A 17,779-nucleotide genomic window follows, 5' to 3' on the forward strand; every position below is an offset into this window, starting at 1 on the left:
ATCCGAGATCCCCTGAAACAGACATGAGATCCCTTGAAAACATGATTTGGGAAATGTTGGGGGGGGTCTCTAAAATATTGGCAAAATGATGTTTATTGACATAGCAATCGTGTGTAACGGGAAGCATCTGCATATCCGAAGTGAGCGCGCGATCGGAGATCCGCGCTCTGAGACAAGCGCAAGCACCCCCCCCCCCCAAAGGGAAAATAAGGGACCCCCCGAAAATATCGGCATAGTTCGAACACTGGTTGTACCAATGTTTTTTTTTTTTTTTATTGCAGAGCATAACGCGTCTTGTCACAGCCACTGCAAAGTGGGGCTGGAGCCGCCGATGGGAAAACGAAAAACTTAAGCCGAGCACCGTGGCTCTTCGGGGGAGGGCAGAGGACTCTGGCTGTGCGGGGCGTGGCATCATGTCACAGAGCGTTAATCTCGCGATAAAAAAAAATTATCGCCGTTAAAATTGAGTCAAGTTAACGCGTTAATAACGCGACATTTTTGACAGCACTACTAAAAACACAAAAAGCAGAATGTTTCCTGAGCATTCTTCTGAGTGTAATTTTTTTTAACCTTTTCATAACTTTCTGATTTGGGTTCAATTATGGTTGCATGACAACTGACAAGGAATATTCACTAAAGGCATTACTGGTTTTGTTTGTTTGTTTGTTTTACTGAATAACTACAAATTAACCCTCAGAAACATTCCGGTAATGCTCCTGTGACATTCCTATAACATTTCTGTAGCATTCATGAGACATTCCTGTAACATATGTTACATTCATGTTGTAACATGTGACATTCTTGTAACATTATTGTAATGTTCCTGTACAGTTCATGTAGCATCCCTGTAATGTATCTACCACATTTTTGTAATGTTGCTCTAACATTCCTGTAATACTTCTGTAACATTCCTGTAACATTCCTGGAATGTTCTATTTTGGGTAACAGTCAGTGCTGTTCCTGAAATGGTCTGTGGACGTTCTCTTATGGTTATATGACAACTGACAAGGACTATTCAGCAAAGGTTTGTTTTTTCAGGCATTGCTGAATTTTTTACTGAATAACTACAAACTAACCCCCCTCCCCCTGTAATGTCCCTGTAATGTTTATGTAACATTCCTGCAACATTCATGAAACATTCCAGAAACATTCTTCGAACATTCCTCTGATATTCCTGTAACATTCCTGGAATGGTTCTGTAATTTTCTTGAATGGTCTCATAATGTATGGTGTTAGAGTAAATAACATGGACTTGTTGGGGATGGAAAGGTTGTTTTGTGGCTGTTTTGACTTTTGTTACTGTTGCTGTGTTTGAAGAGCAACACACTGGAAAAAAGTGACCAAAAATCATAGTAAAATCCTATCACTTTATCCGGCAACTGTTTCTCTCTTGACTACATGGATTAAAATACGCTGTAGAGTCAAAAGCTCTGACTCAAATCTTGTGAAAATAATAAGTGCAGTAGTACAGAAATTCAAAGCTATAGTGTGTGTGTGTGTGTGTGTGTGTGTGTGTGTGTGTGTGTGTGTGTGCTGATTAAACTGAAATCACTGAAAACCAATACCAAAGTAAACAAAAAAAATAAATAGATACCCTATGGGTACATGTGGCAACTGCTTATAAATAAAATTGTTTTCTGATATCATGTCCATACAGTAAATATAGCATATATACATGTTATCAATTCTACTCGCCTCATCTCTTGCAAGCATCACCAAGCTGTGAGCAGCATCAGGGCTTGGAGTATTTTGGTTTACTGTGTTTTGTTCAAAATACAGTGCTGTGAACTAGATCTATTTTCAAAATAGTAAGAAAGCACTTGTTCATGAATTGTCTTAGAAGCATTATTTAGTACTAATGAGCACACTTTGTTTCACAAGTGTAGTGTAAAGACTCTAAAATGAAAAATAAAATAAAAAAATTAAAGCGAATAGCAGAAGTTTGATATTGGCTTCTCAATATATCTGCCAAAAAGCTAAAAAAAAAAAAACCTTACAACACCTTTCATTTGACCTTTCAGAAGGACCAAACAAAAGCTGTGATAATCAAAAGGTACATTTTTTTAAAATAAAAACCACTTACTTGATATCGAATCAGTAGCCTCGGCGAACCACGAGGTGAATTTCGTTTATCTTTTTATCTGCTGATTATCTTCCGATACTACAGAGTTATAACGAGGTTACTCTTATTTCGTTTCTGGTTCTGATTGGTTCTGAAGTTTATCAAGAAGTGGAACAGGTAATCAAACTTGATCAGGATAAGTGCTGATTGGTTACGAAGTTTCGCTATTGTTCCACTCATTCTTACAGCCTTACAACACAATGACATAGTGGCTTTACCACTTGTTCTTGTGTAACTTTGATAACGTGAGATCAACTGTTTGTATCGCGAGATCACGATTCGCCATTCTGGTGATTGTAATACTTATGCGTATACAAAGTGCACTATTGTTACACTCATTCTTACATTCTTACAACATGATGACACAGTGGTTACTGCCTCGCTTTGCCTCTATGAGGCAGTAGCCACAAAAACTGTTTAATATATTAAAACCTAACACAGCCCTGATTTATATTTGTCCATTTGTGTGTTCACATTCTGTCTATCAAAGAAGTTGACATTTTGTATGTATGTATATTTGTGTGTGTGTGTGTGTGTGTGTGTGTGTGTGTGTGTGTGTGTGCGCATGCTGTTAATACCAGGATGTAGAGGTGAGGCATTGTGACAAAAATATCACATCACCATTCTCAAAGGCATTTCTACCAGATGCACGGTATATATATCATGATATATACATTTGGGCGGCACGGTGGTGTAGTGGTTAGCGCTGTCGCCTCACAGCAAGAAGGTCCGGGTTCGAGCCTCGTGGCCCGCAAGGGCCTTTCTGTGCGGAGTTTGCATGTTCTCCCCGTGTCCGCGTGGGTTTTCTCCGGGTGCTCCGGTTTCCCCCGCAGTCCAAAGACATGCAGGTTAGGCTAACTGGTGACTCTAAATTGACTGTAGGTGTGAATGTGAGTGTGAATGGTTGTCTGTGTCTATGTGTCAGCCCTGTGATGACCTGGCGACTTGTCCAGGGTGTACCCCGCCTTTCACCTGCAGTCAGCTGGGATAGGCTCCAGCTTGCCTGCGACCCTGTAGAGCAGGATGAAGCGGCTAGAGATAATGAGATGAGATGAGATATATACATTTGCTCACCTGTTTGCAAAACTGCTTGACAATTATATATTGATTATAATGTTTTGTGTGTGTGTGTATATATATATATATATATATATATATATATATATATATATATATATATATGATTATGAAGAAATATTTAAAATGAAAAGATGAAACATAAACATTAAATTTTAATATTTTGTCATTTTAAAGGTTAAGTACAAAATTTAACAACAAATCAGCTTCTTCTGGTCAGTTTGTAATCAGAAAAGTGTATTGTGACATAATTTTCTCAGTAAGTCTTATTAGCCCCGCCCATTTTACACTTTACACATTATGATCACAAGAAAAAACACAAAAATCTCGTTTGAAATTATTTTCATTTTCATGAAAATCTGGTGTGACCCCCTTGTGCAGCAATAACTGCAACTAAACATTTGCGGTAACTGTTGATCAGTCCTGCACACCAGCTTGGAGGAATTTTAGCCCATTCCCCCGTACAGAACAGCTTCAACTCTGGGATGTTGGTGGGTTTCCTCACATGAACTGCTCGCTTCAGGTCCTTCCACAACATTTCGATTGGATTAAGGTCAGGACTTTGACTTGGCCATTCCAAAACATTAACTTTATTCTTCTTTAACCATTCTTTGGTAGAACGACTTGTGTGCTTAGGGTCATTGTCTTGCTGCATAACCCACCTTCTCTTGAGATTCAGTTCATGGACAGATGAATTCAGGTGAATCTGATAAAATTGTTTATCGTTTCGGCCTGGCGTCCACATGGCACCGGCGTTTTGGGTGCCCCAAAACGATATTTTTTGAGAACGGGTTCCAGAGTGGAAAAATCTGGCAACGGTGCCGTTGCGAAGTCGTCTGGATGAGTAGAATGGATTTGTTTACGATGACGTCACAACCACATGACTAGAACAAGCAGCACTCTCACTGTTTTGTATGAACCACTGCATTGCATTCACTTAGCTTTTCTTTTAAATAAACAAGTAACTGAACCATTTCTTGAATTTCTTTTTTTTATTGGATAAGACTGCTTTTCAAAATGTTCACACACAATATAAAAAATTATATAAATTATATAAAAATGCTTTTCAAAATGTTCACACACAATAAGAAAATTAAGTTATATAAAACTATGCACACTAATAAAACTAATTTGTACACACAGAAGGCACGATTTCCTCGCGTAGTCGCAGCCATCATCATCTTCTTGTTGTGTGTTCCTGTGAGTGCTTCACGCCGGGTAGAAGAAGGGGTTTATGCACATGCGTCCTACTTTTTCTATTGTTCTGGTGTCTCCAATGGGACCGTCTTACAGCGCACGTAGAAGTGTGGCATGTGTATTGCATCGTTTTCAGCAAGCGTTGCATTGCCATATGTACCTGATATTTTACTGATCCGTTGACCATGTGGACGCGATATTTTTTTAAATAAAATCTCGTTGCCATTGTCGTGTGGATGTAGCCTCAGTTCATGGACAGATGTCCTGACATTTTCTTTTAGAATTTGCTGGTATAATTCAGAATTCATTGTTCCGTCAATGATGGCAAGCCATCCTGGCCTAGATGCAGCAAAACAGGCCCAAAGCATGATACTCCCACCACCATGTTTCACAGATGGGATAAGGTTCTTATGTTGGAATGCAATGTTTTCCTTTCTCCTAACATAACGCTTCTCATTTAAAGCAAAAAGTTCTATTTTGGTCTCATCCATCCACAAAACATTTTTCCAATAGACTTCTGGCTTGTCCACATGATCTTTTGCAAACTGCAGACGAGCAGCAATGTTCTTTTTGGAGAGCAGTGGCTTTCTCCTTGCAACCCTGCCATGCACACCATTGTTGTTCAGTGTTCTCCTGATGGTGGACTCATGAACATTAACATTAGCCAATGTGAGAGAGGCCTTCAGTTGCTTAGAACTTCATAAGTTGCTTATGAAGTATAATATTTTTTATTTTTAGGCCTTCAGTTGCTTACCCTGGGGTCCTTTGTGACCTTGCCGACTATTACACGCCTTGCTCTTGGAGTGATCTTTGTTGGTCGACCACTCCTGGGGAGGGTAACAATGGTCTTGAATTTCCTCCATTTGTACACAATCTGTCTGACTGTGGATTGGTGGAGTCCAAACTCTTCAGAGATGGTTTTGTAACCTTTTCCAGCCTGGTGAGCATCAACAACACTTTTTCTGAGGTCCTCAGAAATCTCCTTTGTTCGTGCCATGATACACTTCCACAAACATGTGTTGTGAAGATCAGACTTTGATAGATCCCTGTTCTTTAAATAAAACAGGGTGCCCACTCACACCTGATTGTCATCCCACTGATTGAAAACACCTGATTCTAATTTCACCTTCAAACTAACTGCTGATCCTAGAGGTTCACATACTTTTGCCACTCACAGATATGTAATATTGGATCATTTTCCTCAATAAATAAATGATGAAGTATAATATTTTTGTCTCATTTGTTTAATTGGGTTCTCTTTATTTTTAGGACTTGTGTGAAAATCTGATGGTGTTTTCGGTCATATTTATACAGAAATATAGAAAATTCTAAAGAGTTCACAAACTTTCAAGCACCACTGTATATTGATTCAGATATATATTGTTTCATATTTTGATATGAAAAATTTCCTCATTTGTTTCACAGCATCACAGCCACAGCAGCAAGTATTGGTGCAGCAGGCATCCCGCAAGCTGGCCTGGTTACCATGGTAATAGTGTTGACCTCCGTTGGCCTGCCAACCGATGACATCACACTTATCATTGCTGTGGACTGGGCTCTGTGAGTAAAATCCTTCTACCAGGTTTATCAGGCTCAGCTCCCATAAAGATAATACTTAATGAGTGTAGAAATATGTTTCTCTGCACAAAGTATTGGCACCTCTCATCCAGCATTATTAAAGAGGCTGTTGAATTATGGTGTTGATTATGTAGAGATTAACAATACAACGTCATGTTATTACAGGAAAATAATTACCAAAGCAGAGTTACTGTCACCACACAGTTGATAACTTTCCTATAACAGCAGGTCCCCAAGTGTCCCCAAGTCCTCTTATACCACAATCCATCCATTCATCCATCCATTATCTGTAGCCGCTTATCCTGTTCTACAGGGTCGCAGGCAAGCTGGAGCCTATCCCAGCTGACTATGGGTGAGAGGCGGGGTACACCCTGGACAAGTCACCAAAGCATCACAGGGCTGACACATAGAGACACACAACCATTCACACTCACATTCACACCTACGGTCAATTTAGAGCCACCAGTTAGCCTAACCTGCATGTCTTTGGACTGTGAGGGAAACTGGAGCACCTGGAGGAAACCCACGCAGACACGGGGAGAACATGCAAACTCCACACAGATAAGCCCCCGTCGACCACTGGGCTCGAACCCAGAACCTTCTTGCTGTGAGGCGACAGTGCTAACCACTACACCACCATGCCGCCCCACACACACACTACCAGTAAAATTCTGGGTTGTTCATCACAGATGTGACATTTCTTTTCTGCTATATTCAGCATCTGATCTTTGCCCTTTGCTCTGTGTTAATAGAGACCGGTTTCGCACTATGGTCAACGTGATGGGAGATGCGCTTGCTACAGGAATTATGGCACACATCTGCAGGAAGGACTTCATGCAAGAAGGAGATGGAGTAAGTCATGTTTTGTTCTGTTTTTAGATTAAGCTCCTGAAGTCGTGGTTGTGACACGTGATTCACTTAATGACAAAAAAAAAATAACACTGAAATGGGGAAAAAGAACACTGTTCCCAGCCAAGTGCTAATGCAAACATGGGTAAAAACTTTTTGGAACCTTGTGTCATTTCACAAGTCATGATATAAATGTGCCATGTCATTAACATATCATGCCAGAAGTCATGTTATAAATGTGTCATTTCAGGTGTCATGTCATAATGTGTCACTCAGTGTCATTTCATAAACATATCATTCCCTAAGATGTCATGTCAAACAAATTTATGTCCAGTTGTATAACAGTCATGTTTACATTACTGCCAGTCATCATGACAGCTGCCATATTGTTTCCCATGCTGTCAGAGAGTTAGCACACAAGTGAGACCTTTATGTGGAATTATATATACAGTAACAGGAAAAAGTTTGGACACACCTTCTAATTCAATTGTTTTTCTTTATTTTTATTAATTAAAAGTCACTTCATGTCTTAAAGTAATGATGGATGTCGTTTCTCTTTACTTAATTGAGCAGTTCTTGACATAATATGGATTACTACAGTTGTGGAGTAGGGCTATTTACTATATTTTTATTATTTACTATTTACTGTTTTAGTCCTGGGTATGACTTTAACTGCAACCTGTGGTGAGTCTCAGGTCCAGCAGGACTTGAGTATTGGGGAAAGTGGAGTTACCCCTTAATGACCATTGCTCCCAGGTCCACTCTGACCCAGAGTGGTAGCACCTGCCTGGGTTCCAGCTATGGGTTAAATAGTACATCACCAATAAGGCACTGGCAGCAGGGCACTTTTTGGTACAATGTGGCAGATGAACCCAACAGGGTCAATGGCACACCACCTGATGGCATATGGAAGAGCCATGCAAATGGCCAATGGATGGCATCACTCAGCAAGTCAGTTGTCACTGTGGGGCAAGTTCCATACCCATCAGGTCTTTTTTTTGTGCACCACATGGCATCAGGTCTGGAGGTCCAGAGAGACAACACAATGGGGGCACGACATCGTTTGTCTTACCTTGCTGTGCAAAGCACTTCATTAGGAGAGGAGCGCCATCTGCATTTCAGCGTATCCTAATGAAGCAGTCATCATCACTCGTGATGGACAGCCGCCGCCACCGACGAAGATTTACTGTTTGATCTCAAACACATTAAGAAGGAAAGAAATTGCACTAACTTTTGACGAGGCACACCTGTTAATTGAAAAACGTTCCAGGTGACTACCTCATGAAGCTGGTTAAGATAATGCCAATAGTGTGCAAAGCATCATCAAGATAAACGGTGGATACTTTGAAGAATCTAAAATACGAAACATATTTTATTTGATTTAACACTTTTTTGTTTACCACATAATATGTTCCATATATTATTTTATAGTTTTGATGTCTTCAGTATTGTTTTACAGTGTAGAAAATAGTCAAAATACGTTAAAAAAAACTATGCACAGGTAGGTGTCCAAACTTTTGACTAGTACTGTATGTTCTTTTCTAAGAAATGTAAAATATTGGAAGTTACTGAGAGGAAAAAAAAGTGTATATCAGACAAACAGAGTACAATGTTGCCTAATAATTTGGATAATAAAGCAGATATGAAGCCAGGTAATAAATACGGTGTCTTGAGTAAAGATCATTTTTCATTCCGAGGCAAACATCTATTTCGTTCCTCTCAGGGGAAGAGGATTTACATGCTGCAGTGATGGAGGAAGTTCACACAGTTAATAAAGTGATTAATCAACAGAAACTTCACTGAGCATTACCATAAGGTGCTGGATTGCTTTTCAATAGACATCAGCTTTATTTACGAGGAGTTTTAAGAGCAGCAGACCTTAGTGGTAAACACTTACCTTCATTCTTCATACGCCAATTTATCAACTTGCTCACAAACACAGCACACTAGATGAAAGGAATAATTAAAAATATTGCCGCAAATAGTGACGTAGGGCCTCGCATTTCTGGTGCTATCACCAGATTAACACAGCACAACAATTAAGAGTTCAGTTTTTAGGACGCATGCAAAATGCCTCCTGAGATCAGTGAATTAACAACATCACTAACGTGTTCTAACCACATAAACCTATATGGCGACCCTGTCTGGAGTGGGGTTCAACTCCCTGCTGTTCCCTTGCTTATAAAAGTGTATTATGTAAAATTTCTTAACATTTCCCAGCTACGCCACACATCATGTCCAAATCAGTAGCTGAGGTATTACAATCTCATCTCATCTCATTATCTCTAGCCGCTTTATCCTGTTCTACAGGGTCACAGGCAAGCTGGAGCCTATCCCAGCTGACTACGGGCGAAAGGCGGGGTACACCCTGGACAAGTCGCCAGGTCATCACAGGGCTGACACATAGACACAGACAACCATTCACACTCACATTCACACCTACGCTCAATTTAGAGTCACCAGTTAGCCTAACCTGCATGTCTTTGGACTGTGGGGGAAACCGGAGCACCCGGAGGAAACCCACGCGGACACGGGGAGAACATGCAAACTCCGGACAGAAAGGCCCTCGCCGGCCACGGGGCTCGAACCCGGACCTTCTTGCTGTGAGGCGACAGCGCTAACCACTACACCACCGTGCCGCCAGTATTACAATCATAATCACAAATATTACTGTTAAATTCATGTTTGTGTGCATCTTTAGACAATATAGACATCAGTGTCATGATTCAAAATAAAACTACAAGAGAAAGGAGAACCTTCTAACATATAAATCTCATTATGCTCAATGACTGACACCTAATCTTTACACTTCACCTGTTCAAGGAACCTGCAATAGTACCATAACCCCTTTTATGTGGTGTGTAAATGTGCATCTGACAATTTTTCTTTACTTCCATGTATAATGGTAAATTGCATGTAATATCTCATTTTCAGATATTGCCTTTACTTTACATGTGTGTGCAAAAAAGTCAAGAGTTTTAAACATCGCAGGTATCAGTTTTTGTGTATCAGCTGCAAGGACACAGTTTAGGTGCAAATCATATTGCTCAAATTCGAAACATTTTGTGCAATTTAACCTTCATAAGTGAATGTATAATAAACTAATATCCTTCTTGTGTGCCACATCACACTACATTGATTATATCGTTTCATATATCAAAAATTTAGAGTCTCAACCACGCTTACATTTATGAAACTAACCGGAGGAAAATTGCCTTAATTTATGTTATTTTTTTATATATTTATCTATTTATAATATGCATACACAATTTAGTCTGTATGTTATAAATTAAATAGCTAAATATGTACCAAATGACATAAATTAAGGCAATTTTCCTCTGGTTAGTTTCATAAATCTTCCAGGACAAAGAGGGGAGAGACAAGAGGGAGGGAGGGTGAGAGAGCTGAGCAACACAGAGCCGTGTGTGTGTGTGTGTGTGTGTGTGTGCTGAATAAGTTATAATCGCTGAAACACACACCCTTTTTTTCAACCAGTACCAAAGTCACAAAACTGTTTCATCCTTTAACTCATAACACAGTCCTGGTCTTTCTTTATGTTTGTCCATTTGTGTGTTCAAACTCTGTCTATTAAAGAAGTTGATGTTGTAGAAGCTGTGCACGTGTGAATAAAAATAATTTAATAAATTAAAGTAGCGAGCTGTGTGAAGTGTAAAGGAGTATAAATACATTTTTAAATCATAAATGTACTCAAGTAAGAGTGAAAAGTATTATGCATTAAAACCACTCCAAACAGACCAATTTATTGGAAAAAGTTACTTAAGTACATGAAACGGAGTAAATATATGTTATTTACCAGCTGGAAGGTCCGTATCGCTATCCATGCTGTAAAATTAATGCTATTCTCCTGAGAAATGCTGGCAAAAATTTATAAGATTTTTGATAATCTTATAAATAAATCTTTTTAAAAAAAGATAAATGTTGACAAAAAATGCTACTATGTTTGTTGTTGTTGTGAACGAGCGAGTTGCCAGAGGTCCGTAACTGGGGTCCGTACCGTAGGATACGGACCCGCTCGCCAGCCAATCAGAGCGCAGGATTTGATGGAAACCGGACCACAAAAAAAAAAATATGTTATTTACCAGCTGGGAGGTCTGTATCGTGAAATACCATGACCGAGGTCTTGAAAGTACTGACTGAGGCCCTCTGGGCCGAGGTCAGTATTCAAGGCCGAGATCACGGTATTTCACCATACGGACTGACCTTAAGCTGGTAAATAATATCTTTATTTTTTCTTTGCCAAGTTCTAACAGCAAACGAGAGCGCCCGAAAGGGAAAACCGAGCCGAGCTGAGTCGCCATTTTCAATCCTCATTCACGGCTGTAATGCAAATGGCTTCCTCCTCAGTATACAAGTGCACTTCCATGGCAGGAAAAAAAACTACATTTTGCCGCCTATGTAGTCCCCTATTTATACAAAATTGAGTCATTCAGGATTCAGCCATGTTTTTGCTCGGCGTTAGCAACAGTTACAGGTTTTTAGCTTTCTCCTGAAATGTTTTCTTTTATTTCTTCTTCCTCAGGGTAGTAAAACTCGCTTTTGCTGTGAAGACTGTCATTATCACTATCCATGCTGTAAAATTAATGCTATTCTCCTGAGAAATGCTGGCAAAAATTTATAAGATTTTTGATAATTTTATAAATAAATCTTATAAACAAAATAATAAATGTTGACAAAAAATGCTACTATGATGTTGTAGTTGTTGTGAATGAGCAAGTCGCCAAAGGTCCATAACCAGGGCCCGTAACTGGAGTCTGTATTGTAGGATACGGACCCGCTCGCCAGCCAATTAGAGTACAGGATTTGATGGAAACCGTACCGTGAAAAAAATAAAACATATTACTACCCACCTCTGGTCAACCTTCTTCCCTGACAATCACTAAATTAGCACCACAATTAACCAAGGTAGCAAAATACAATGCCTGCTTCTCTTACCCTCTTAAGTGTAAGCCGTCTTTTCCTAATATGGTCTTTTCCCACATTGTCTCCTTGGGAAATGGGAAATGTGTCTGAGTTCAGAGCTGCCACAATAATTTTATGAATTAAAAATCACTTCATGGCTTAAAGTTATGATGGATGTTGTTTCTCTTTACTGAGTTGAGCGGTTCTTGACATAATATGGATTACTACAGTTGTGGAATAGGGCTATTTACTGTATTTTTATTATTTACTTTTCACTGTTTGATCTCAAACACATTAAGAAGGCAAGAAATTGCACTAATTAACTTTTGATGAGTCACCTGTTAATTGAAAAGGATTCCAGGTGACTACCTCATGAAGTTGGTTAAGATAATGCCAATAGTGTGTAATGCATCATCAAGGTAAACAGGGGCTACGCTGAAGAAAGAAAGCACAACTTTATTCATCACACACTTGTGAAATTTTCTCTCTGCATTTAACCCATCTGAAGCAGTGAACACACACATACCCAGAGCAGTGGGCAGCCATGCTAACAGCGCCCAGGGAGCAGTCGGGAGTTCAATGCCTCGCTCAAGGGCACCTCAGCCCAAGGTTGTCCCATATTAACCTAACCACATATCTTTGGGGGAAACCGGAGCACCCGGAGGAAACCCACGCGGAGAACATGCAAACGCCACACAGAAAGGCCCTCGCCGGCCGCTGGGTTCAGACCCAGAACCTTCTTGCTGTGAGGCGACAGTGCTAACCACTTACACCACCGTGCAGCCCTAAAAATCTAAAAATGAAACATATTTTAGTATGTTTTCGTATTTTAGATTCACTGGGGCAGCACAGTGGTGTCGTGGTTAGCATCGTCACCTCACAGCAAGAAGGTTCTGGGTTCAAGCGTGGTGGCCACCGGAGGCCTTTCTGTGTAGAGTTTGCATGTTCTCCCCGTGCCTGCGTGGGTTTCCTCCGGGTGCTCCGGTTTCCCCCACAGTCCAAAGACATGCAGGTTAGGCTAATTGGTGGCTCTAAATTGACCGTAGGTGTGAATGTGAGTGTGAATGGATGGTTGTTTCTATGTGTCAGTCCTGCGATGATCTGGCGACTTGTCCAGGGTGTACCCCGCCTCTCGCCCATAGTCAGCTGGGATAGGCTCCAGCTTGCCCTCGACCCTGCACAGGATAAGAGGTTATGGATAATGGATGGATGGATGGATCATCATGGAACCAATAGAGTCCTGGTAGCTGCAGGGCCCGGGCCCTAGGTATACATAAATTTTCCCCTCACCTGAAGAATAATAAATCAGCCAAGAAACATTTTGTACTGAAACTATGAGGCTAATTTACTCATTAGCTACAAAAGCCTGAACACTCCAGTGGAAAACTAAACAAATAAACTTCAGATACAAACCTGTCTGGACAGTCTGACCACCTTTAAGAATATGTGAAATTTATCTAACAAATTTTGCTTGAACAATTCCTTTTTAGACTCTGTGGCTTAGGTTAAAGGTTCAGTCTGTGCAGAATCAGTTTTTTAATGGACACCATGTGTGCAGGACTATCCCATTATCAGTTATCTGCCAAAATATGTGGGCGCACTGCCTCTGGATAGATTAAGTACACTTCATTTTCCCTATTTTTCCAAAAAAGTCGACTAGTGGAGAAAGAACGGGGCTGATGTGTGCTACTTTGGTAGTCTGGTTTCTATACAGTGTTTATTTGCAGATATGAATCTGTACATTTTGAATTAAAAATGATAAACATGGGAGGGTTTCAGCTTGTTGGAGGTTTTAAGAGAAGAGAACAAAAAACAATAGAAACACAATTTTGGAATGATGTATGGCGTGTGTATTTAGCTGTTTGATGAGGTCATCATTGGTGTTTTCTCTTGAAGGTGCACTCAGGCTCTAAAATTTGAGCTCTAGTAGTTAAAGGGTCAACTAAGAAAACATTGGTTTTGTTTTGTTTTTCCACTCTGTGACCCCACCTTTCATCCACACCACACACAAAGCTCCGTCTCCCAGAATCTACAGTGTTTAGTGGACTTTATGAAATTGTAAACATTTAGCAAACTAAGTATACTATAACACTGTGAAATGCAGACATGTTAAATAACTTGAAAATTATTTGTTAATGCGAGGATGATCCAGAGAGCAGGTTTGGAACTTTACTCCTACAGCAACATTTCATGACACTGATGAACCTGGGCCCCACTTCCAGCCCAGATTACAATTACGTTAGCTTTACCGCTGTAATTACAAGGTTAGATATCTAATTCATTAGCCAATGTAACTAGTTAGTTTACAAGCATTATTCATCTTAATGTACTTGGCTAGATATGAAATATGAAAAATGGCAATTTATTTGTACTAATTTATAACATTAATGATGTCATTTTCTGTCCAGGAGAAATGTAGCTAATTTAGTGTCCAACTTCATCTCCTTTGCAGTAGCAGGATTCTCCAGCTTGGAAAAACGTATGGGGTGCCAAGTGTCACCGGGCCCATTTCGTGGACGAAATGCATTTCATCCATCACAGAATTCTTATCGTCATCACAAAATGCATTTCGTCCATCACGAAATGCATTTCGTCCCACGAAATGCATTTCATCCATCACAGAATGCATTTCGTCATCACAAAATGCTGTGATGGATGAAATGCATTTCGTGATGGACTAAATGCATTTCGTCTGATGAAATGCATTTTGTGATGACGAAATGCATTCTGTGATGGACAAAATGCATTTCGTGGGACGAAATGCATTCTGTGATGGACGAAATGCATTTTGTGGGACGAAATGCATTTCGTGATGGACGAAATGCATTTTGTGATGATGAAATGCATTCTGTGATGGACAAAATGCATTTCGTGGGACGAAATGCATTTCGTCCAACGAAATGCATTCTGTGATGGACGAAATGCATTTCGTCCACGAAATGGGCCCGGTGACACTTGGCACCCCATAAAAACGTACCTAGATTTACTCCTTTCTTTCTTTGCACTATTTTTAGAGTAAATCAACTTTTTCCCAACATGCTTAGACTTAGACAACCTTTATTGTCATTCAGTATGCAACAAGTGTACACAGAACGAAATTTCGTTGCAATCTGGCTCCACACAGAATTAAATATGAAAGTGTATTAAATTATGCAACTGTCATGAACCCATGCAGCCGCAACTGAACAGGGCGCTGCCATTTTGGAAAATAACACTGATGAACCTGGTAAATGGCAGAATGTTTTCCCAACATGCTGCCATTTAGAACTGAAATCCACCATTTCTGAACAGTGAAGATGGGGGTGGGATTAAGGGCCTTAGGGAAGTGGCTATAACATGACTGACAGAAGGGATGTAAAGACAACCGCAGAGAATGAAATTGTTCTGTTCACTGTACTTTAAATTTAGAATATTTTTCTAAAACATATCCACTGTTGAGCCAGTGTATAAATGAATTATCTCCCCCAGTTTAATTGATTCTCCTTCTTGCTTCAGGTTCCTCTCATTTGTGAGACAAAACCTGTCCACATCCAGCAGCTGATGAACTGCCAGCAAAATAACAGCAGCTTCCAGCCACTTCCAGCAGGAAGCAAACCTGAGTTCATATCCCCAGATGTCTCTCGCCTTATGCAGTTAGAGGAAGGAGTGCGACCCCTATCTCCCGAGCGGAAAATACCCCCAGTGCCCCCACGTCACCTTAAACACAAGGACAAGGAGCACTGCTCCATCGACATGAACGGCCTCGAGACCAATGTATAGTGGCCATGTTGGACAATCTGGATATTAAGGATATACAAGGATTAATGGATTAGTTTCTTCCTGTAATTTCATTCAGGCTTCTATTTCATTTTGTGTTTTAGGTTGAGGGGATGGAACAGCATTCATAGGTTTCTTTTTTGTTTTTGTGAAACCCGACTTACACAAAATCAGACTGAATTTTGGGAAAATGTAACATTACTACTAACTTGAATACGTTCTACGTTCCTCCATACAAAGCTAACAAGCTAACTCATGTTCAAACTTTGCAACTCTTCATCCACACCAGCTTGTGTCACTTGTAGTTTTCTCTTGTGGGTGTGGCCTGGCCAGTATTTTTTTTGTTCCTGTGCGAAACAATATTAGTCAAAAAGTTAAACAGTAAATGGGAATGAACTTCAGGTAGGAATTAAAGTTGTGAGTGAGGAAGTGGAGAAACATCAGACCCCATTTGCTGTAGGATTGGTCTGAGGAAATATTCATACCAATCTTTTCATTTGTGGCATAAAAATGTCAAATCTAAAATTCACAGAATTAAGAAAATCTCCATTCAAATTCAGGATCGCTGAAATTGCAGCTCTATTTTGTGCACATACTTAGAAAAAGATCCAACACTTTGCCACTTGCTTGTGTGAAGGTAGGGTGATGCACCTCAGGTGTCTGTGCTGGGTTTGGAGATGAAGAACCTTGCTCAGAAATCAAGAACTGTGATCCTGTGAGGACAAATCAGATTAAATCAAAGCTTTTGGCCCAAAGTCAGCCTGAACATTTTAAACTTTTCTGTCACTTAAAGGACCCATGGCATGGTGGTTTGTTGATGCTTTAAACGGGCTCGTGGAGGTTTCTGGATGTTATATCCGCAGCCTTTTTCGAAATGAACCCTCAGCACGTAGCTATAGCCTCCTGGGAGAAAGCCCCATTTCAGCCCTTTTCCCAGTGCATCGTTTTGCTAATGAGAAGCATGGAGGCGGGGAAGGGTAGAGGGTGGGGGCGGGCCATGGGGGGAGGGGCTTGACCAAGCTGCGGGCATGCTACCTGTGTGTGAACAGTAGCAATGGCAGGTCAAGCAACAGTCCAGAGAACAGAGAGTGAGAGTGTTCGGAGTGGTAGTTTACGAACGTATAATACCCTAGGCTTGAACATGCACTCCATAACCAAAGAGGATAGAAGCAGCAACTACAGCAACATATCGCTTATCCAACAGAAGACATGCATTGCAGAGCAACAGTCAAACATAAGCTCATAAGTTACAGTCAATTTCCAGACTAAACTCAGTTTAACAGAGCATGCTGCATGCTTTTTGGTTTTGTAGCGCAGAGTACCTGGCTAACTGCAGGAAGCGGTTAGCTGCACAGCTAATGTAGCCATTGCAAGGCTAACGCACCGATTTTAAAACACGGCAAAACAACTTAACAGTTATACACTTACTTGTTCGGTGTTTGTGGCTGATGCGGCAGGGATGCTTGGTACGGACCCAGGCTTCAGTGACAGTTGATGTGCAAAACCTGCCCTGTACTGTCCCAAGTTGTGGAAACATTCCTCAGGAAAATGCTTCCGACAAACATACACTGTCTTAGGTAGACTCGACGGCGTATTATTGGAGTAAATAAAATTAAGGCACTGCGTCTTCAGGGGCTCTCCCGTCGGCAGTAAAAACAGACTCTTTTCTGTGTTGTCACATCCATGTACAGCGCAATTTCCATGTTTCGCTCGCTTAGGTGGTGCCATGTTGTTGTGTCCTCTATGGTCTCCTCACTACAAAATTGAAGTGACGTATCTATGGTGGCAACTTTTGAGCTGGGCGGGCAATCCATACAGTGGGTGGGAATCCAGAGGGGGGGCGTGGGGATCATCTCCCTTGCTGACGTAGTAAAGGGAAGAGCCTATCAACGTGCCATTTTGACGCGCCATTCTCAAATGTTGACAAAGGGTGGGCATAGTTTGGTTTACACATTATGACATTTCTAGCCACTGGGGTGACTTAAGAAGGTCAGAGAAACTCATTTTAATGTTAAAAAACCTCAGAAAGTGAAAATTTCATGCCATGGGACCTTTAAGAGGTCCTGGGTCTGTCAGACACTCTGTGGCAGTCTGATAAACCTTAACATTTTTAAGTATTTCATCTAACTAAAAACATCCATGCAAAAGTGACACACATGGTTATATTCTGGACACCCTCAGCAATAATAATATGAGAGTAAAGTGAATGTAATGAAATTTGTTTTTATTTAAATTAAGTGCAGACACAACCTTACAAAAAACTATTTTCAGAGTCTTCAA

General features: G+C 40.5%; 1 protein-coding gene across 1 annotated transcript in view; it reads left to right on the forward strand.

The window, feature by feature from the left end:
- The window catches only part of slc1a7b (solute carrier family 1 member 7b), a 94,380-nt gene extending 78,878 nt beyond the window's left edge, over positions 1-15,502 (forward strand). The window contains exons 9-11 of the mRNA XM_060936835.1: positions 5,822-5,956; positions 6,727-6,826; positions 15,239-15,502. Of these exons, the coding sequence (XP_060792818.1) occupies positions 5,822-5,956; positions 6,727-6,826; positions 15,239-15,502 (499 nt within the window). The remainder of the gene's footprint in view (positions 1-5,821; positions 5,957-6,726; positions 6,827-15,238) is intronic.
- Positions 15,503-17,779: the final 2,277 nt, after the last annotated feature.

The sequence above is a fragment of the Neoarius graeffei genome, chromosome 13 (assembly GCF_027579695.1).
Source record: "Neoarius graeffei isolate fNeoGra1 chromosome 13, fNeoGra1.pri, whole genome shotgun sequence".
NCBI classification, from domain to species: Eukaryota; Metazoa; Chordata; class Actinopteri; order Siluriformes; family Ariidae; genus Neoarius; species Neoarius graeffei.